The 21,589-nt window shown below is 40.1% G+C and overlaps 1 protein-coding gene across 10 annotated transcripts in view; it reads right to left on the reverse strand.

The window, feature by feature from the left end:
* Window positions 1-17,851, reverse strand: part of zswim8 (zinc finger, SWIM-type containing 8) — a 71,237-nt gene extending 53,386 nt beyond the window's left edge. For 6 of the 10 annotated variants that reach the window (XR_008807542.1, XM_056256313.1, XM_056256310.1 and 3 more), the window contains exons 1-4: window positions 17,314-17,851; window positions 15,324-15,356; window positions 10,541-10,694; window positions 9,812-9,906 (exon numbers count right to left, since the gene is read on the reverse strand). Coding sequence is in view for 9 of the 10 variants with exons in the window: in XM_056256313.1 (XP_056112288.1) it covers window positions 9,812-9,906; window positions 10,541-10,694; window positions 15,324-15,356; window positions 17,314-17,491 (460 nt within the window). In the remaining variant the exon portion in view is untranslated. The remainder of the gene's footprint in view (window positions 1-9,811; window positions 9,907-10,540; window positions 10,695-15,323; window positions 15,357-17,313) is intronic. The other 4 variants (XM_056256315.1, XM_056256314.1, XM_056256312.1 and 1 more) reach the window with 1 other exon arrangement.
* Window positions 17,852-21,589: the final 3,738 nt, after the last annotated feature.

The raw sequence follows: 21,589 nt of genomic DNA on the forward strand, positions 1-21,589 counted from the left end.
AATGTGTGCGTGGAGTGTGTGTGGAGAGTCGAGTGCAGGGGGTTGGTTGAAAGCTTTTACCACTGGACAGCGGCCAGCGCTCCTCTGGCCAGTAAGAGCAGAGGTGGGGGTAGTGGGTGGTTTCAGCTTATAGCTTCGGTTCCAAATTCAACGGGCCTCCTCAAGCCAACTCTACTACACTGCCTCTTTTTTTCTTTCAGTCTACCTGTCGGTGCCAAAAGTACCCCTCTATTCCTTTATTCCTGACCCACATTCTCCTGTCAGCTGTCCCTGATAAAAAACAAAAGCCCCAAAGGTTTCATAATCTGCATTAAAAACTTTGTATAAAACAGGGTCTTTCTTTAATTAAGAGAACAACTGGCTGGACCAATAAGCACATCATAATTGCAAATGTCACAAGGTGGTGTGACGGCCTGCATACTTGTTTGTGTTATGTCTGTGTTTCAGTGGGGCGGGGCTTCAATCCTGAGCGCGGATGGAGGACACCTGCGGTGGGAGTTTCTCTTCCTGATAAAAGCTTCCGGCTCCCTGCCTTCAGGAGGAACGAGCGAGGGGTTCTCCCTCCTGCGTGCTTTTCCCTTTACATGTTTTGTGTTGTTGCCGGCATTTTGTGTTTATTGTGCTTTTTGTTTGGTAAATAAATTGGTCATCTCTTGATTGAGGTTTTGCGTCCCGCTTCTTTGTCACAACCTCGGAGCCGGGCTGTGACAAATGGGGGCTCGTCCGTTTGTTTATTTTCGCTACGTATTAAGTCGTGCAGTGGCGGGACGGTAGGCCTATTTGTGAATGAAGTGTCGCTGGTGTGATGTCATGATTTTGACCGGTGTGCGGGAAATCAAGGTAAGTAGGTTATTTTAAATTGTCATTGTTATCAAAGGGGTGTGTCTCTGGGAGGCTTAGTGGCGTTACCCTTTTGGGTTTCGTCTGGTTGGGTTGTGTAGTGTTGCGGTGAAAGTGGACAGAGCAGTTGTCTCGGGGGCACTACCGTGGATTTAGGAGAGTCGCCAGTTTCTGTTTGCTTTTCCTTGCCATCGGGCTCTGTGCATAATGGAACCACCATAAGTAGCCGCATGAAGACTAGGGTTGAGTGTATGTAGTAAGTTTGGGGTTGAGTTAGTTAGAGGGACACACCTTTTTTTTATGTTGATAGCCTAGTAATGTGGTAATTTGATTTCCATTAGGCTTACGGAGATTTCACGCACGCGGTTAAAATGTCGGCTGTAGAGGAATTTATTGCATCTCCGTCGGAAGAATTATTAGATCTTTGCACAAAAGAGCAGCTGCTTGGAATAGCTGAACATTATGAGATTGATATCAGTAATAATATGCTTAAAGAGCGGCAGAAAGCTATTGTAAGAAGTAGCTTAATAGAAAAGAGAATTCTGGCAGAAAACCCGTCTGTATCGTTACCTTCACTTTCTATGTCGACTTCAAATTTAACATTTGAACAGCAAAAAGAGTTGCTTAGCATGCAAATTGAGCATGAAAGGTTCAAAGTGAAGGTCGAAATAGATAGGGATTTGGCAGTGGAAAAAATGCGACAGGAAACAATGCAGGCAAAGCTTGATTTGGAATTTAGACTTGAAACGGACAGGGAAGGTGCTGCAGCCGGTACAGATGTGTATGCACGGTCAACTTCTTTTTCAAATAGGGGTGTTTCTGGTTTTGATGTCGTAGGACATTTGCGGCTTGTACCGAAATTTTGCGAAAGAGATCCTGATTCTTTTTTTGTACTTTTTGAACGAATTGCCGATGCGTGTAAATGGCCAGATGCGGCCAGAGCGTTAATGCTTCAGACTGTATTGACAGGTAAAGCACAAGAGGCGTATTCGTCGTTAACTGTGGAGGATAGTCAGGATTATGTGGAAGTCAAGGCAGCAGTATTGAAAGCCTATGAACGTGTTCCAGAATTTTACAGGCAGCAATTTAGAACTTGGAAGAAAAGTGAGAAACAGAGTTATCTGGAGTTTGCTCGTGATTTACAAATGCATTTTTCCCGTTGGTGTTCTGCTGCCGAAGTCAGTGATTTTGAGGGGTTGTACAATTTAATTGTTTTGGAACAATTTAAAAATTCGGTTTCCAGTCACGTTGCAGTCTATGTTAGTGAACAAAAAGCACCAACTGCAACCAAGGCGGCAATGCTTGCAGACGATTATGTGTTAATGCACAAACGCATTTTTGATCAGTACGAGTCCCAGCCAAATTACAGTTTGCCAAATGTTAATGTGTCGGACGAGATTGGGTCGCGCAAGAGTAGAGGATTCCAGTCAGAAAATAGAAATAATAGTTTGCGTGACTCAGATAAATTTTGTCAATATTGCCATAGACGGGGTCATTGGAAAGCTGACTGTTATGTACTTAAATCTAAGCCGACATTTGTTTCAGGTGCTTCGGCTAAAGGTACGGGTTTAGCGGCCCCTGTGCGTTCGTGTGACTCAAGTTCGTCTGATGGGAATACTTTTGGACAAACTAAAACTTTGTGTTCTGCAGTGCTGAATTCGTACCAGCCTTTTGTTAGAACAGGGTTTGTGTCTTTGTTAGGCAGTGGGGTAAAAGTGCCTGTCAAAATTTTAAGAGACACAGGAGCATTTGATTCCTTTATTCTGGCCGATGTGTTGCCCTTTTCTCGGGAGTCAGAATTGGGTAGCTTAGTGCCAGTTCGGGGAATGGGGTTAAATGTTTTGCATGTGCCACTGCATAAAGTGATGCTTGAATGTGATCTGTTTCAGGGTGAGGCCGCACTGGCGGTGCGTCCGGCGTTGCCGATTGAAGGAGTCACCGTTATTCTTGGTAACAAACTAGCAGGTGATCGGATTTGGCCCGATATCCCACCGTTGGGGGCGGTGGAGGAAAAACATTGGTTAGGTCAGGAGCTGGATGAAGGCAGGTTGGATTTTCCTGAAGTTTTTACGGCTTGTGCGGTAACGCGTGCTATGTCGCGCGTAAAAATTGATGAGGAATCTACCGCACTGTCTTGTGCGAATAAGCCTTTGAAAAGAATGTACTTGCCTTTGGCTGATTTCCCTTTGTCTGTATCTTGCAGTGAGTTGGTCTCAGAGCAACAGGGGGATTCCTCTTTATCTGAGCTGTTTCAGCACGTGAAGCCCGACGCTGAGATAGAGGATAGTGTCAGTGGATATTTTCTCCAGAACTCATTGTTAGTGAGAAAGTGGGTGGATCATAAAGGTAAAGTCCTTGGGGAACCGCTTCTTCAGGTTGTGCTGCCATTAAGATTTCGTGAGGCGGTTTTGAAGGTGGCACATAATGAATCTGGGCATGCGGGCGTTAATAAAACTTATGACAGAGTGTTGAGACATTTTTTTTGGCCTCGTGTAAAAAAAGATGTTTCCGCCTATATTAAAACTTGTCATACGTGTCAGCTTACCGATAAACCGAATCAGACGTTAAAACCTGCTCCGTTATTTCCTATTCCTGCAGTAGGCCAGCCGTTTGAACATCTTATAATTGACTGCGTAGGTCCTTTGCCTAGATCGAAATCGGGGGCAAATTATTTACTAACAGTGATGTGTCAGAGTACCCGTTATCCTGCGGCATATCCTTTACGCACGATAACTACTAGGTCTGTGGTTCGTGCACTTTCTCAGTTTATTTCGATTTTCGGCATTCCAAGGGTAGTTCAATCAGATCAAGGATCTAATTTCTCCTCCCATATGTTCAGTCAGGTTTTAAAACAACTTCGTGTTCGTCATGTTCAAGCCTCGGCCTATCATGCGCAGAGTCAGGGGGCGTTAGAACGTTTCCATCAAACGTTAAAATCCCTGTTACGAGCGTATTGCACTGAATTAGGTGGGGACTGGGAGGAAGGTCTTTCCTGGTTAATGCTTTCAGCTAGAGAAGTTACACAGGAGAGCTTGGGGTTTTCCCCGAATGAGCTTGTGTTTGCGCATAAAGTGCGGGGTCCCTTAGGAGCATTGGCAGATGGTTGGAAGGATGTTGAACCTCCTGTAAACTTGATAGATTTTGTTAATGGGTTTCGACATCGCCTTTATACAGCTGGGATGTTAGCGAAAACAAATTTGGCGTCATCTCAGGAGAAAATGAAATCGTGGTATGATCGGCATGCTGAGTTACGCACGTTTAGCCGGGGGGACCAGGTGTTGGCTCTGTTTCCGGTAATTAGTTCTCCATTTCAGGCAAAGTTTGCAGGACCTTATACGATTGTAAAGCAGGTGTCAGAGCAAAATTACATTATTGCAACTCCGGAGCGTAGGAAAAGTACACAGCTTTGTCATGTGAATTTACTAAAGCCATATTTTACTAGTGTACCTCAGCCTTCTGCGTGTAGTGGTCCTCATACAGTAGTTCAAGCTCAGGCGACATGTGTCGCGGTCTCTACAGGTCCAGTTAAAACTGACGGTAGAGACATTGAGGAAACATTGGATGAGGTAGAAGAAATGTCTATAGGTGGTTTTAATAACTCACAGACTTTGGCTGAACTGGAGAAGTTGTTTGCTCATTTGCCGGCGGCACGTGCGGAGCAGTTGACAGAATTAATTAATTGTTTTTCTTGTTTATTTTCTGATTCACCGACGTGCACTCATCTGATAGAACATGACATTGAGGTGGACGCTGAGAAGCCAATAAAGCAGAGATTCTATCGGGTAAATATGGACAAACAAAAGCAAATGGAGGAACAGTTAAAATATATGTTGGAAAATAACATTGCTGAACCTAGTTTTTCTAGCTGGGCTTCTCCCTGTATACTTGTTCCTAAAACGGATGGTACTATGCGTTTTTGCACTGATTTCCGTAAAGTTAATTCTGTTACCAAGCCGGACTCGTTTCCCCTCCCGAGAATGGATGACTGCATCGATCAGGTGGGTGCTGCGAAATTTGTCAGTAAGTTTGATCTCCTTAAAGGCTACTGGCAGGTGCCCTTGTCTAGACGTGCTCGTGAGATTGCTGCGTTTATTACCCCAAAGGGCTTATATTCGTATAAGGTAATGCCGTTTGGGCTTCGTAATTCACCTGCGACCTTTCAGCGTCTCATGAATCACGTTGTAGGTGACATGCAGGGTTGCGCTGTATATCTTGACGATGTAGTCATTTATTCAAACACCTGGGATAGTCACTTGGAACGTATGCGGGAATTGTTTACTCGTTTGGCGGAGGCAAAGCTCACGGTCAATCTCGCAAAGTGTGAGTTTGCGAGGGCGACCGTGACTTATCTTGGCCGAGTAGTTGGGCAGGGGCAGGTGCGTCCGGTGAATGCAAAAATTCAGGCGGTGGAGCAGTTTCCAGTTCCAACAACTAAAAAAGAGCTGATGCGTTTTCTGGGGCTGGTAGGTTATTACAGAGCATTCTGTAGAAACTTTTCTAGCGTTGTAGCACCTCTCACTGATTTGTTGAGGGATAAAGTCAACTTTTTCTGGTCCTCTGTTTGTCAAAGTGCCTTCCAACATGTCAAAACGCTCTTATGTACCGCTCCAGTGTTAGCGGCGCCACGTTTAGACAGATCGTTTAAATTGTATGTGGATGCAAGCCAGGTAGGGGCTGGGGTCCTCATGCAAGAGGATGACTGTGGTATTGAGAGGCCGGTTAGTTTCTTTTCAAAGAAATTTAATCGTTACCAGGGGAATTATTCTGTGATCGAAAAGGAGACGCTTGCTCTGATTTTGGCTCTAAAACATTTTGATGTTTATGTTAGTGGTAGTGCTCCTGTGGTGGTCTTTACCGATCATAATCCGTTGACTTTCTTAAATTCTTTACAGTGTCCGAACCAAAGATTGATTCGATGGTCATTGTTTTTGCAGTCCTATTGCTTGGACGTTCGCTATGTGAAGGGAGTGGACAATATAATTGCGGACGCGCTGTCTAGGGCGCCGCTAGGGTAATTGTTTGGTACTTATAGTCGTTTGCCTCTTCTGGATTCTTTAAATTGCCTTTTAGGTATATCGACTGCTGAACCAGAAGTGGGACTGAAAGATGCGGATGATTGGAATAGTAATGGCTAGTTAAGTATTCATTTATTTATCCTGGAATGTTGGTAGGGGGTGGGATAATTGTTTTGAGTTTAAGTGGGAGTAATATTTATTGTTGTCGGGTTTCCTTCTGGGGTTCCCCTTTTTATGGGGGGGGAGTGTGACGGCCTGCATACTTGTTTGTGTTATGTCTGTGTTTCAGTGGGGCGGGGCTTCAATCCTGAGCGCGGATGGAGGACACCTGCGGTGGGAGTTTCTCTTCCTGATAAAAGCTTCCGGCTCCCTGCCTTCAGGAGGAACGAGCGAGGGGTTCTCCCTCCTGCGTGCTTTTCCCTTTACATGTTTTGTGTTGTTGCCGGCATTTTGTGTTTATTGTGCTTTTTGTTTGGTAAATAAATTGGTCATCTCTTGATTGAGGTTTTGCGTCCCGCTTCTTTGTCACAACCTCGGAGCCGGGCTGTGACAGTTGTCATTAGTTACACATCATTAAAGAATATAATGTTAGTATTAGTGATATTGTTACAGTCATGGTAAACCGAATCTCTGATTAAACTGATAATTTACCTCACATGAACCACATATTAAGTGATTGAATGGGTCTAGCTGACTCATATCCCAGTGGGCAATGCAGAAATGTTTGTTGAATAGACTAATAGGTCAGTAACAACCAAGAAGTTTGGGCATGACATGAGGGCATTGGGCATGAGGTTAAACACAGTGCAATGGGAAGAGTTTTGGAAACACTTCCCTTTTAGGTGCAGCTGTTCTATGTCAGACCGCTCTGGCTACACTTTGGTGGAGTGACTGAAAACGTTTGATTAGGTCTTGACGGGCAGTTAGGAGGTCAGTGTGGTGGGTTGTCACTGATTGGCCAGGGCAGTTACAGGATTTTTTTATGGTATTTTCAGAATCATATAATTGATAATAAATCCCCCTAACAATCTGCTACCACACTGTAAACAAAAAAGCAGTGAGCGAAACTCGCATAAATCAGAAGAACCAAACACACAGAGGGGTCAAAATGCAACTAAAAACCTAAAGTATGCTTCTGAGGAACAAGCTAGTTGGGTTTTTCCCTCTAGAAAGTTACGATGTTTAAACAGCAAGATCACTATATTAAAGCTACGGACACATTGGTAACTCTTTAAAATAAGGTTTCATTAGTTAACGTGAAATGAGAATAAACAAGACTTCTACAGCATTTATTAATCAAAATGATTTATAATTTCAACATTTACTAATAAATTATTAAAATCAATAGTTGTGGTTGTTAACATTAGTTAAATGCACTGTGAACTAACATGAACAAACATTGACTGTATTTTTATTAACTAACATTTACAAAGATTTATAAATACTGTAACAAATGTTTGTTCATTGTTAGTTCATGTTAGTTAATACATTAACTAATGTTAACCAATGAAACCTTATTGTAAAGTGTTACCGACACAACTTACTTGGAAGTATCTGACTCATTATTAATTACACATTTCTAACCTTGAGCCCCCCCAAAATGGATAAGTTTGCATTGACAAATTTGAAAATTTCAAGTTAAACTGTGCAAACTTTCCTAGTTAAAGATGGCAACACATCTAACTCCACCACGTCCGTGTTTTTATAAGGTGACCAATATATTGCAATATAAAATGTAACTGCTTTGTCTCAATGTTCATTATCAAACAAACGCAGATCTCAAAATTACCTATACCTACTGATATACATAACCGTTCAAAAGGTTTGGGTCAATATGATTTTTTTTTTATATGGAAATGTGCACTTTTATTCAGCAAGCATGGATTAAATAGAGATTTATAATATTACAAAATATTTCTACTTCAAATAAATGCTGTTCTTTTTTACTTTTTATTAATCAAAGAATCCTGTAAAAATGTATCAGTTTCCACAAAAATATTGAAGCAGCACAGAAAAGTTATCGGAGCACCAAATCAGTATAAGAATGATTTCTGAAGGATCTTGTGACACCGAAGACTAAAGTAATGGCTGCTAAAAAAAAAAATCACCTTTGCCCTCACATGAATAAATTGCATTTTAAAATATATTTTTTAATATTTCACAGTATTACTGTATTTTGATCAAATAAATACAGCCTTGGTGAGCATAAGAGACTTCTTTCAAAAATTCATTTGATTTATCACTAATCCTGAAAGAGTTTAAAGGTTTGTTTTAGCCTTTTGAAAAGTTGTCTGAATTCTACGGGCAGTCTAAACACTGTGAATCAGGCAGGCAGACCCCTGAAGGGTGTGTGTGTGTGCGTGTGCAAAGGCTAGGTCAGATTTGGGCCAGCTGCATCATGATTTCCCTCTGCTGCTGTATGGCCCACTGCCTCCAACAACAGCATTCATTCACACAGCCTGAACCACTTACACATACACTCAGCCTTATGTCCCATGCCTCTGGTTCTCTCTCAGGCTATTTGAAGACTTGGCATTGAACATGTACAGAGCCAAAGATGACTCTAAACACAAGGATGGCTTATTTAGGGTGCGATTTTAAGATTTGTATCCTATAAAAAACATTTAAGATATACACTCACCGGCCACTTTATTAGGTACACCTGTCCAACTGCTCGTTAACACTTAATTTCTAAGCAGCCAATCACATGGCGGCAACTCAGTGCATTTAGGCATGTAGACATGGTCAAGACAATCTCCTGCAGTTCAAACCGAGCATCAGTATGGGGAAGAAAGGTGATTTGAGTGACTTTGAACGTGGCATGATTGTTGGTGCCAGAAGGGCTGGTCTGAGTATTTCAGAAACTGCTAATCTACTGGGATTTTCACGCACAACCATCTCTAGGGTTTACAGAGAATGGTCCGAAAAAGAAAAAACATCCAGTGAGCGGCAGTTCTGTGGGCGGAAATGCCTTGTTGATGCCAGAGGTCAGAGGAGAATGGCCAGACTGGTTCGAGCTGATAGAAGGGCAACAGTGACTGAAATAACCACTCGTTACAACCGAGGTATGCAGCAAAGCATTTGTGAAGCCACAACACGCACAACCTTGAGGCGGATGGGCTACAACAGCAGAAGACTCCACCAGGTACCACTCATCTCCACTACAAATAGGAAAAAGAGGCTACAATTTGCAAGAGCTCACCAAAATTGAACAGTTGAAGACTGGAAAAATGTTGCCTGGTCTGATGAGTCTCGATTTCTGTTGAGACATTCAGATGTTAGAGTCAGAATTTGGCGTAAACAGAATGAGAACATGGATCCATCATGCCTTGTTACCACTGTGCAGGCTGGTGGTGGTGTAATGGTGTGGGGGATGTTTTCCTGGCACACTTTAGGCCCCTTAGTGCCAATTGGGCATCGTTTAAATGCCACGGCCTACCTGAGCATTGTTTCTGACCATGTCCATCCCTTTATGGCCACCATGTACCCATCCTCTGATGGCTACTTCCACCATGTCACAAAGCTCTAATCATTTCAAATTGGTTTCTTGAACATGACAATGAGTTCACTGTACTAAAATGGCCTCCACAGTCACCAGATCTCAACCCAATAGAGCATCTTTGGGATGTGGTGGAACGGGAGATTCGCATCATGGATGTGCAGCCGACAAATCTGCGGCAACTGTGTGATGCCATGATGTCAATATGGACCAAACTCCCTGAGGAATGCTTCCAGCACCTTGTTGAATCTATGCCACGAAGAATTGAGGCAGTTCTGAAGGCAAAAGGGGGTCCAACCCGTTACTAGCATGGGGTACCTAATAAAGTGGCCGGTGAGTGTATGTGAGAAGTGTTCAGTGCAGCAAAGCAATTCACCTAAAGCCACTTTCCGAACATTTTGGTCAAAAACCCACCACTCGTGACACAATAAATACTTAAATGTCTTTGATTTCTCACCTATCTGCAGAGGGTCTTTAACAGCTCTCACTCTATAGAGCTGCTCACCACGCTGGAACTCATCAGGGCTGCCATTGGCCAAACAAGAGTATAATCTGCACAAACAGAAAGGAGAAGGAAATTAAACCGAGCATTCAGCAGGTCATACTCTATATCTTAATAGGCATTCTGGTAATCTGGTTAAGCATAAAGGTAAAGCACAAGTATTTAAAATAATACACTGCCCGGTCAAATGCTTAAGAGTCTATGACTGGATCATTATTGCAGTGAATATTATGTTTTTAGCTTGTTATATGTTTGGCAACAGTTCTTCTAACACTATTTGATGGAGTGTTTAGCTTTTCATTTCTTAAACAACCATGTAGGAAGACATATCATGGCCATATTCCAGGATGACAAAGCCAATATTCATCAGGCTCAAATTGTGAAAGTATGGTTTGGAGGGAGCATGAAGAATCATTTTCACACATGAATTGGCACCTCTGAGCCCAGACCTCAAATTCTTTGAAAGTATTTGGGATGTATTGGAGCAGACTTTACAGAGTGCATGACTCTTCTTGCGTTGTCAATACAAGATCTTGACCAAAAATTGATGCACCTCTTAATGGAAATAAATGTTGTGATGTTATTTCCATAGACTCTTAATCATTTGCCTATTTAAATCCAAACAGTGACTTTTTTTGGACCGGCCAGTGTTTATTAGCAGTTACAAGGTCTGTGGGCTTTTACCTGATGTCCTCTTCGTTCTCTGGAAAGCTCCAGTAGGCAATCCGCAATTGGAGCTGCTCAGGAACGGGAGGATAGACCTTTTCCACCACTTCGAACGGAATATGGAATGCCACCTGCTTGGCTGATAGCTCCACCAGAGGGATGACTTGTCCATCTAAGAAAGGAAGTGACATCTGAGTTACAGTTTCTGCTTCAGATAAACTACATACTCAAAAAATTAATGACATCGATGGCTATTTAGCAGCAATCTGAAGGCCTGTTCACACAAAGACAAATATTCAGTGTGAAAGTTCTGTGCAATAAAAATTTTAATTTGAAAGAACAGCTGTTAAAGCGTCTGTTCAGACCGACACAAACAGCCACACACGTTTAATTCAGTGCTACTTGCCATTTATTTGTAATAATTAGTGAAATTTACTAGCAATTTCTGAGTGAAAATAGTTTCAAAGTAGGCTAAATCCTACACCAATTTTTTTTGTGTGTGGTCACATGCGTAGAGCTGTTGCTGTTATGTAAAACTATGATTTGGTGGTGGTCACGAAAAGAATATTTTGCTAAGCGACAGTGAATAGCTGAGGATGAACCCAGAACCAGACCAATCTGACCAAATTCTCATGCCGAACATTCGTGTTGGCATGAACAGGCCTTGAGACGGCTAGATCAGTAGGTTGATAAAATCACTACATTCCGGTCACAGCCACTCTGCATTAAACAATCAAAACTACTTGGCATCTCTGTCGAATAGTTGAACAATAGTCACACAGATGGCTGCAGTTCAAATGACTTATTTTGAAATGGAGTGAACAGGACTGAGAAGTGAGGTTCAAGACCTCAGGCAACCTATTTTGTTCCTAAACCAGACGGTTCATATACACTCAACAAGGCTAAATAGAGAGAAAACTGGAGAGTTGCCAACAGGGACTAAATGCTGTCCGCTGAGAAAGGGTGGGGGGTATCCTGCAGGGTCCTGGTTTCAAGTCACTAATTTCCTCCAGACAATGATAAGAGTCGCCAGGCATTAATAATGAAAAATACTCAGACTAAAAAAAACACTCCTTTAAGAGCAACTGAATATCTGTGCCTACAGCCTAAAGTGAACTCAACCACAGGTTTCAGAGGCAGCACATATAATAAAACTTTTCTTATATTGAGCTGCAAGGCAGTAGTGACATACTTATCTCATAAGATAATAGCAAGATCCATCTGAAATAAACACCAACATCAGGTCATTATCATAACAGAGCTTTAGGCAATGGCACTGTAATCCACTGTACTCGGTCACCTTAGAGCCGCATCTCACATTACATTCACACAGACAATGCACTGGTTTGCTGTCACTATACAACTGCCACATGAAGCCAAAGCATGCTACTACATTTTTTTTTTTAAATGTAATATATTGTAACCACTGCATGTTGTGCCTGAAAATAACATTTAGACCTGATTATACTAGTATAAATGGTACAAAAGCCTCAACTGTCTTACTGTTTTTATATAAGGGTTACTACATAATAAAAACATTAAGGACACAAACTTGCACTAAATAACTTGTAAATTAAGTGCATTAATCGATTTTTCTGTGACTCTTCTGTGGTTACATGTAGAAAGTAAATCTTTTTGAGTGAGTCATTAAATCATTCAGTAAACTGATTTGTTCAAAAACACTGATTCATTCAAGAAACTTCACAAAACAAAACAAGTGAAGTTACCCTATTTAAGGGTGTCCCACTGGGTCATCAAAGTTCTACCCAAACGTCTTCATGCCCACTTGAAAACTTGGGCCAAATACTGAACATATTTGATAAGCAGACAAATGCAAATATCACAATTTTGGGCCTATGAGTAAATCATTGAATCATTCATTCAACCAATTCATTCCAACAAGCTGATTCATTCAGGAATGAAATAAGTGATTGTCTTTGTGTTTTTGAACGAATCAGCAGATTGACAGATTCAATGACTTGCTCAGATTCATTCTGGAATGTAGAATTCATTCTGGAGCAAAAGTAGTGAACTGGCAGTAGTGTAACCTACAATGTAAGTTATTTACAGTAATCTAAACCAGTGGTTCTCAACTCCAGTCCTCGGGACCCACTGCTCTGCATATTGTGTATGTCTCCCTTATTTAACACACCTGATTCAGATCCTCAGCTCGTTAGGATAGACTCTATGGCTGCGTTTACAGGTCGCATGTTAATGCCAAGTGTAAACGCAGCCATACTGCGTTTACACTTGGCATTAACATGCGACCTGTATCTGGATATTGTCCACATACACATTGAAAAGACAAGTGTAAACGCACATATGATCGGAATGTTATCCGATCAGCGTGTCCCGGTTCGGAGGTAGTCGAGGACGCATTGTGATCAGATCTCAGTGTAATGTAAACGCAATCCAGCCATCGTGTCTGCATTCACAGGTGAACGTAATTTAAATCCCCGCCTAGTCTCCCCGCGTGACTGTCAGAAAGTAATGGCCAGACGCAGTTTAGACACGAAATTAAACTTATTTGAACAATAAACGTCAATCTTTAAAACAGTTTATTTATGTGTGTCATTTTTCATTTTAATTGTGCAACATTATCTGAACGAGGCGATCGCCTGTACACTCACAGTCAGTCATGAGATCTTAATGAAGAGCTGCACTTGCCAGAGGAATAATCGGAATCGGAATTTTTTAATGTTTTAAATGTTGAATGTTTTTATTGTTTCAGCATGTTTAGCAATCTCCCATTTCTGTCAATATAGTCATTGCACGCAACCTTAAACCCAGATGATCGATGATGTGACTTGTTTAACATGATCAACCCAGTTATTTTTGTAAGATCAACTCTGGAAGTATTCCTTCTTTCAAAAAATATAATTTGATCTAATTAATGGAGATTGCATATGAAAGTAAAGTTAGTGAGTGAAAGCAATTGGGATGTTGTTTAACTTGTATCATCTTATACTATTAATCTGGTGTCGTGCCACAGACCTGATTTAAATATTATGCGGGAAACGGAAATCCGATCGGTTATCCAGATACAGAGGCTGCTTAATGTGAACAAATATAAACGCACCATGTCCTGATTGGCTAATGATCCGATCTGCTTGATGAAGTGTAAACGCAGCCTTTGAACTGAACTGAGTGTGTCAGATAAGAGAGACATATAAAATATGCAGAGCAGCGGGTCCCGAGGACTGGAGTTGAGAACCACTGATCTAAACGAATGCATTCTAAAAAGGAAACAAGCTCCTCAATTTCAAAGGTTTTCTAACACAGGAATCATTTATCTGATTCCTCGTGAAGGAAAATCAGCAGGACTGTCCATTTCCACAAAGTGTGACCATGTTATTAAAAAAGGGCCAAGTTACACTCACAGTTTTATCTAGGGTTAAATCAATCACCCTTAACCAAAAAGCACAACTGTCAATGTCAAGTACTGTCAAAAATGATGCTATGATATTACCTTCAGGAAAAAAAGAGGATGCAAAATTATTGACAACATGCAACTTAACATTTTACCATTACTCTGTCTACCTACAACCTGGTGTTTCGGCTATTAAGCAAAGCACTGAAACGTGTCATGGTCAAATAGAAGCAAACCAAACCATTACCAGCCACCCACATAATCTAAAACCAACCGCCAAAAGATGAAACGCTAAACTACTTTGGAGATGAATTACCCAGACCACAAGTAGATACAAGAATACATTATAGACAGACAGTGGGAGTCATAGAGACAACAACTTCACAGGGGACAGGTGACTCATTAAAGGTGCTGCCAACAAACAGCTGCTCAGCAACAATGTGAATAAGTGTGAGCGAGATCCCAATGAATCAGGTGGCAACCTCATAGCCAATCTTGTCTGACTTAACCATGGTGACCAACAGAAAAGGAGTTAACACAGGCTACGAGACAGCTTTGTCTTTTGTGAGGCAGTGAATAGGTGAGACAGTCTCTCATGAGCAGTCTGCCGTCTCACTGCTCCAAACCCTACCGCCTGCTGCCCAACAACCAGAGAACAAAGACACCCAGCTCACAGAGTGCTATATAAACAGCTACGTCTGAGTGATTGTGTTCCCTCAGTTCCAGTGCCAAGAAAACGGGCACGTGATATACCTCTGATTTACTTTTAGAACAGATTATGATAAAACAGGGGGATTTGGTGTCTAATACTGGGCTGTGCAAGATCAGCAGCATTATGCAGATTGATCAAATGTGGCTTTTTTTGTTTAACCACAATCCTCTGCTCTGAGGCAGTGACCTGCACAAGACAAAGATCTTTTTACAGCCCTCTGCTGCTCAACTCCACCCAACCCCCCACAACACTCACTCACTCTCAATCTAAACACCACACAGGCCTTCCTTTCCAAACCCCCTTAACTTATCCAACAAATGCTACATGCTCCACTCACAGATCTGCACCAGTCCAGCACAGATCTCTCCCTTCACGACTGACAACTCTCAGGACACATGCACAGCATGGGGCGCTTGGTGGGATGGAGTTTCAGCAGTTTAAAGAATTTGCAGTAATACAGAGTGACTGACCAAATGCAACTCAAAGTTGTTTCAAACATGATTTTAACACATCACAGTTGTGCTGCAATATCAAAGATCTAGATTTACTGCTAGAAAAATAAGCTATGGGATACTGTAAAACATTTGTATAGAGACAAATCTGAGTTAAACCAGAAATAAAAAGAAATGCATAAATTCATAACAATTGGACATTGCTTTTTCTAGTCAATATAATAAAGGGACAGTTCATCCAAATATAAATTGTCATCTTTTACTTACCCTCATGTTGTTTCAAGCCTGTATGACTTTCTTCTGCGGAACACAAAAGAAGATATTTTGAAGAATGTTGGGGTTCAAACAACCCATTGACTTTCATGGTATGGGGGAAAAAATACATTTTTGAAAATATCTTATTTTAGTTCACAAAACAACTTAAGTCATACAGGGTTGGAAAGACATCAGGATGAGCAAATGACTTTTTTTTTTTTGGGGGGGGGGGGGGGGGACTATCCCTTTTAAAGGGTTAGTTTAACCAAAAACGAAAATTCTGTCATCATTTACTCACCCTCATGTCGTTCCAAAACTGTAAGACTTTCGTTCATCTTCGGATCTCAAATATATTTTTAATGATGATTTCTGTCCCTCTATTGAGAGCTACGCAACTACCACTTTGACGCTTCAAAATGTTCATAGAGAGAGTTTGCAAAACTAATCTATATTAATTGAGTGGTTTAGTCCAAATTTTCTGAAGAGACACAATGGCTTTATACACTAAACAGATTTATTCTGTTTAGTGTATAAACACATTTAACACATAAACACATTCATCAACGCACACATCTAACATAAACGGAAGCTCAAGCATGTCCTAATGAGGCACATTCTCGTGTTACGCAGCACGTTTGAGCTTCCATAAGTGGTTTGTTCTTCTCACGCATCAAGCAGGTTAGTTGAAATTCTGTTTATGTTTGCTGATCAATGTTTATATGTGAACAAAAGCCTAAATTCAATCTGTTCATCATATAAAGTGATCGTGTCTCTTCAGAAAATTTGGACTAAACCACTCAATTCATATGAATTAGTTTTACAATCGCTTTGTGAACATTTTGAAGCATCCAAATAGTAGTTGTGTAGATGTCAATGAACAAACAGAAATGTCTCAGATTTGATTAAAAATATCTTCAGTTGGGTTACAAAGATGAACGACAGTCTTACAGGTTTGGGACAACATTTGAGCGCAAGTAAATGACAATTTTCATTTGTGGGTGAACTATCCCTTTAAGTTTACTATTGTCCTCTGACATTTAACTTACCTGTGATCTTCAAGTCAAATTTCACTCACATTGAAAACAATTAAAAATACAAGATTTTTTTAGGACTCCTTTTAAGAAATTATAACAGAAAAAAACACATTGAATATTGCTGTAAAAATACAAATTTAGTAAATAAAATGTTTAAAGACTTAATTTTTTTTTCTGCTTAATTAAAATCACTTTAGGTATTTAATAATATCTTATATATTATTTTTGTTATAAAAAACTGCTGTATTACTCTGTAATTTGTTAACAGATGATCTGCATCTTAAAGAAACATTTTTACATGCATATTTAATTCACAAATAAATCTCCATAGTGTCTGAAAGTCACTATGGTCTCACTTTGCAAAATCATTGCAACAAATCAATTCATCTCAACATGCAAAACAATGTGCTGTGGTACTACAGGTGTATGAAAGTAGTGTAGTGGCTTTAGTTGCTATGCTATAAGATGAAAGATAAAATTATATCAGAGGAGCATTTTACCTCACTGCACCCTATCATAGAGAACAGTATTTATATTTGATTAATATATTTAAGATGCTAAACATGTTACAAGCCAACGTTTAAATAAGGCCATAACTGACCTTCAAAAAAATAAATTTAACACAAAGATGGGAAACTTACTATAATAATATACAAAATGTATTCTTATATTCTTGACAATGCCTAACTCCACTAGTGATATTTAATGTGTATTCTTTATCAAAAAATTAGTCACAAATATCTCCAAGACATACAAAGGTTAATTAAATTGTCCAAATAGGGCCATGTTTGGAGGCAGTTTCACTTGTTAGTTCTGAACATGCAGGTCACGTGACAGTCTTACTCTTATCCATAAGTTAAGAATACATCCTAAGGTCAAAAGTGCAGCCATGCCAAGGAACGGTGTGCTCACGTTACAATGACAGCACATAAAGCATTTCACAGCACACAAAGACAATATTCCATTACCTTTAATCTTCACAGTGGGTGAATTTGGGCCGGCAGACTGTTTCCTCCATCCTCTCCAGTTCTGGCAGAGGCTTTCCGCCTCTGATATGAATGAGCACAGGGAGTCCTCCTCAAAACGGTCCGAATCTTCAAAGGAGAACCTCTCTCCGTCTTCCCACTCAGCGAACATCAGTTCCATCACATCCGCTGTGTGGAGACCTGAAAGCTCCAAATGAACGTGCCTCTGAGCTTCTGTTGTTTTGAGAAAGTGACACTCGCTCAGGGGGAGGGGAAACTCACACTCAACCCAAACACCCTGCGAAGTCCCTCAAGAAAGCCTGTGTTTCTTAAAAATGTAGGCTATATATAGGTTGTCAGATGGAGCACTTGCACATCACTGCGGTGCAGTTAAGTGGAGTTAATCCATGCTTTTAGACCCCAGTTGCTGGAGACGCTTAGGGGTCTTGTTCTTGAAAAAAGTGACAACCCATAGCTAAAGATTTAATAAACCAATATACGTATGACTTTTCCCCATATATAAGTGGTGTCTTACATCGTCAAGTGTTATGTATTACTCCAGATATGTATTACTGTACCTTTGTCGAGGTTTAAATCTTATGAAATAAGATTTTAAAATCAATAAGCCCCTCTTTAGTGTAGTATTCAAACTACATAGCAAATAATGTTATTTGACAGCATGAACTGTAGTGACTCACTTACATGTTAGCAGAGTTCTTGTCGTTTTAGCAAGCAGGAGTTCTTTTCACTCAAATGTTAATTTAAACCCCCTCTCCTCTGTGCGTCCTATCAGCTGAGCCTCGAGTCCCACAACAGCTCTACGGCTAACAAAACAAGAGAGCGGTGAAGAAAAACAGGTCCCCAAGTACACCTAGTGACCCTTTGCAGGGATATTTCTCTTAAATAAGGCCATATCACCGTAGTAAACCTGTGTTAACCCAAAACAACCCAGGTACGGTTGTTTTTATTTCGATCGAGGTAGCTCTGCTAACTCCGATAGGCTAACGTTAGTCGATTAGCCTGCTAGCGTCCCCGCTAACCCGAAATCCCAAACACTTCAAAAACTGTCAAAATAAGCGCTGACACGACCTGTGCTTATTTGTCCCTACACATAATCAGACGGAATAACACTGTTTTAATGTTTTGGCACAAAAGCCTTGGTCCCTAATCCGAGTCTTGTCGATCCACTGATTAACGTTACCCAAAACAAACGACCGGTCAGTGCTTTTATCTCAGCATTTTGCCTCAACGTGGGTTTAAAAAAAAATCAGACAACTAAAATTCAGATTTGACCCCTCGACCGAGACAGATGTCCATCTGTGGAAAACACATTTGTCTTTATGCCACTTCTAGCTGCCTCATATGTCTTCTCCTTTGTGTGTAAAAGCTTGTCATTCGCTTGTCTGCATGTGCCACCGGCCGGTTCTTTTCTAGTCCTCCGTTTCAAAGCAGCCAGTGCTCTCTGGATCCAAAATGTCTTTAAAAGCTGACAATTTGGAGTCGAGATCCCCCTGTTCTTTCTGTCCTGTCCCCCTCTCCTCTGCTCTGCTCGGGAAGATGAAGATGGCTCTCCAGCATCAGCTGATCCGCACTTCCGCTCCACATTAAAGCCAGACAAACACTAGTCTCTCATTACAGAATTTAGCATTGCATAATAAATTATACGGCAGTTATTTGTTCGTTAGTATGTAAGTTTAACACTAAATCATAAATCATTTATAATGCATTTCAACTGTTTGGTTTACCTTAATTATTCAGTATCAACAAATGAATAGGCTAGTATTGTGCAACAGATTGTCATGGTCCGATTGTGTCAGTCTTGGACTGAGCGATTTAGGACATGAGCTTACATTCAAAATCAAATACATTTATAACAATGAACGAAAGCTTGATAGTGACTTTGGTAGAGCTTCTTTTAGCAATGCACAATTCATTTTGCTGTGTTGGTATCACACAAATAGTGGATTTTTATCATTTTCAGAGCCAGTAGCCCATCCATTCCAGCTTAATTTGTGGATTTTGGTGCCACCCAAATTGCAGGATAATATGATTACAATTTACAACATACTACAAGTCCACTGATGTTTTTTATTATAATATTTTTTTATACAAAAATTAGGCTGCTTAGGCTTTTTAAAATGAATAAAGCGTGGCAGCATGTAACAGACAAATAATTCTGATTCTATTATATTTATCTTGAAATAAGCAATTGTTTGACTCTTTTAAAATTAGGTGACATTATTAAGATAAGTCATACTATCTTTATTTTACAAAGGATTGTGACATTTACCTTTATTACAAAGGATTTTATTATTTGATGTCTAAAGTAATGGACATTGGGTTTCAATATTTCTTCAAAACTGCTGGAAGTAATATTAGATTTTTTTTAAATTATTATTAAAATTAAGTCAGATTATCTTCAGACTATGATTAATAAAGGTTGCCAACTATATTCTATTCTTAAAACCATTTAGAAGTATGCTGGAAAACGGTTTGTTCTTTTGAATATTTTGTTTTGTTTTTGTTAGTTATTCAGTAATTTCTTTCAAGATAAAACAACTTAATCTACAACAAATTTATATACATATACTTATTTGGATGTTGCAGAATCAATGTTTATTGAAATAGACTTTGATAATAAATATTTTAATGACTCATTTATTTCATTCATTATCATTTCTAGTAGAAATAAAGCATGATCATATTGTTGTGTTCCTGCAACATAGGGTGTGAAAGAGTTAATTTCACCATTAACAATTATAATACATATTCAAAACCCTTTCATATAGAAGAAGAAGAAGTTTTATTTATATAGCGCCTTTCTGTAGCTCAAGGTCGCTTTACATTGTACATTACAATACATTTACACACCCGCACACATATTACAATAAGGACACATATAGTCATCCAAAATACATTTTAAATAGATATGTTTTTAGCTGAGTCTTGAATGTAGCCACAGATGAGATATTTCGAAGTGTAAGGGGTAGTGAATTCCATAATTTAGGAGCATTAACACTAAATGACCTTCCACCTACAGTAGACAACCGGAAATGAGGGATGGACAATAACCCAAGTTCAGCTGAAGGGACCGGGCAGGGCGTTAAGAGTAAAGTAGATCAGACAGATATGGAGGTGCAAGACCATGTAATGCCTTAAACGTAGAAGTAATACCTTAAAGTGAATACGTGATGCCACGGGTAGCCAGTGAAGGTCATGAAGCAGAGGAGTAATGTGAGCAGAACGCCTGGTGGAGGTGAGAACTCTTGCTGCTGAGTTTTGAACATACTGCAATCTTGCAATAAGTTTTTTGGACAGGCCAAGAAATAGAGCTTTGCAATAATCCGACGTGATGTGTTTAATGCATGAATTAAGGTTTCAGCATCCTCTAAAGTGAGAGAAGATCGAAGATACGTGCATTACGAAGATGGAAAAAAGAGTTTTTAACAAGAGAAGAAATATGAGAGCCAAAATATAGAGTTGAGTCGATTAAGACACCAAGGTTACTAATAGATGACGAAGGCTTAACATGAACTCCATCAATATCAAAGGACAGGCCCATCCTTTTGATGAGGCAGCAGAGCCAATCACTAATATCTCAGTTTTTTTTATTATTTAATTTGAGGAAATTCAGGTACATCCAATGCTTGATGTCTCTGATACATGCAGTGAGTGAGTCAGGCAGGGATGGCCTATCGGATCTGGTGGTAAATTTGAATATCATCAGCATAGCAATGAAATTGAAGTTCATGCCTGCGTATGATGTCACCAAGTGGATATATATAGATGATGAACAATAGTGGGCCAAGAACTGAACCTTGAGGAACACCCTGTGTAAGCAAAGCAGTGGCAGATTTATACCCTTATGGTGATATAGTACTTTCTGTCGCTGATGTAAGAAATGAGTCAGGAAATGATGCCAGTGATGCCGATATCAGAAAGCCGAGAGATCAGTATTTCATGGAAGACTATGTCAAATGCAGCGCTTAGATTGAGAAGCATAAAGATGTTTTTTAACCCTGAATCCACGGACAAAAGAATGTCGTTAACCACCTGAAGAAGAGCCGTTTCAGTGCTATGAGATGGGCGAAATCCTGACTGAAAAGGTTAAAAAAGACCATCTAATTATGATCGCAATTGCGAAGCCACAACCTTTTCAAGGATTTTGCTTAAGAATGTTAAATTAGATATTGGCCTGTAATTGCCCATGTTTAGATGGTCAAGGCATATTTTTTAAGAATGGGGGTCACCACAGCCATTAATAATTCTGCTGGGACAA

This window comes from Rhinichthys klamathensis, unplaced genomic scaffold, assembly GCF_029890125.1.
Source record: "Rhinichthys klamathensis goyatoka isolate OS25496 unplaced genomic scaffold, OSU_Roscu_1.1 h1tg000126l_1, whole genome shotgun sequence".
In the NCBI taxonomy this organism is placed as follows: Eukaryota; Metazoa; Chordata; class Actinopteri; order Cypriniformes; family Leuciscidae; genus Rhinichthys; species Rhinichthys klamathensis.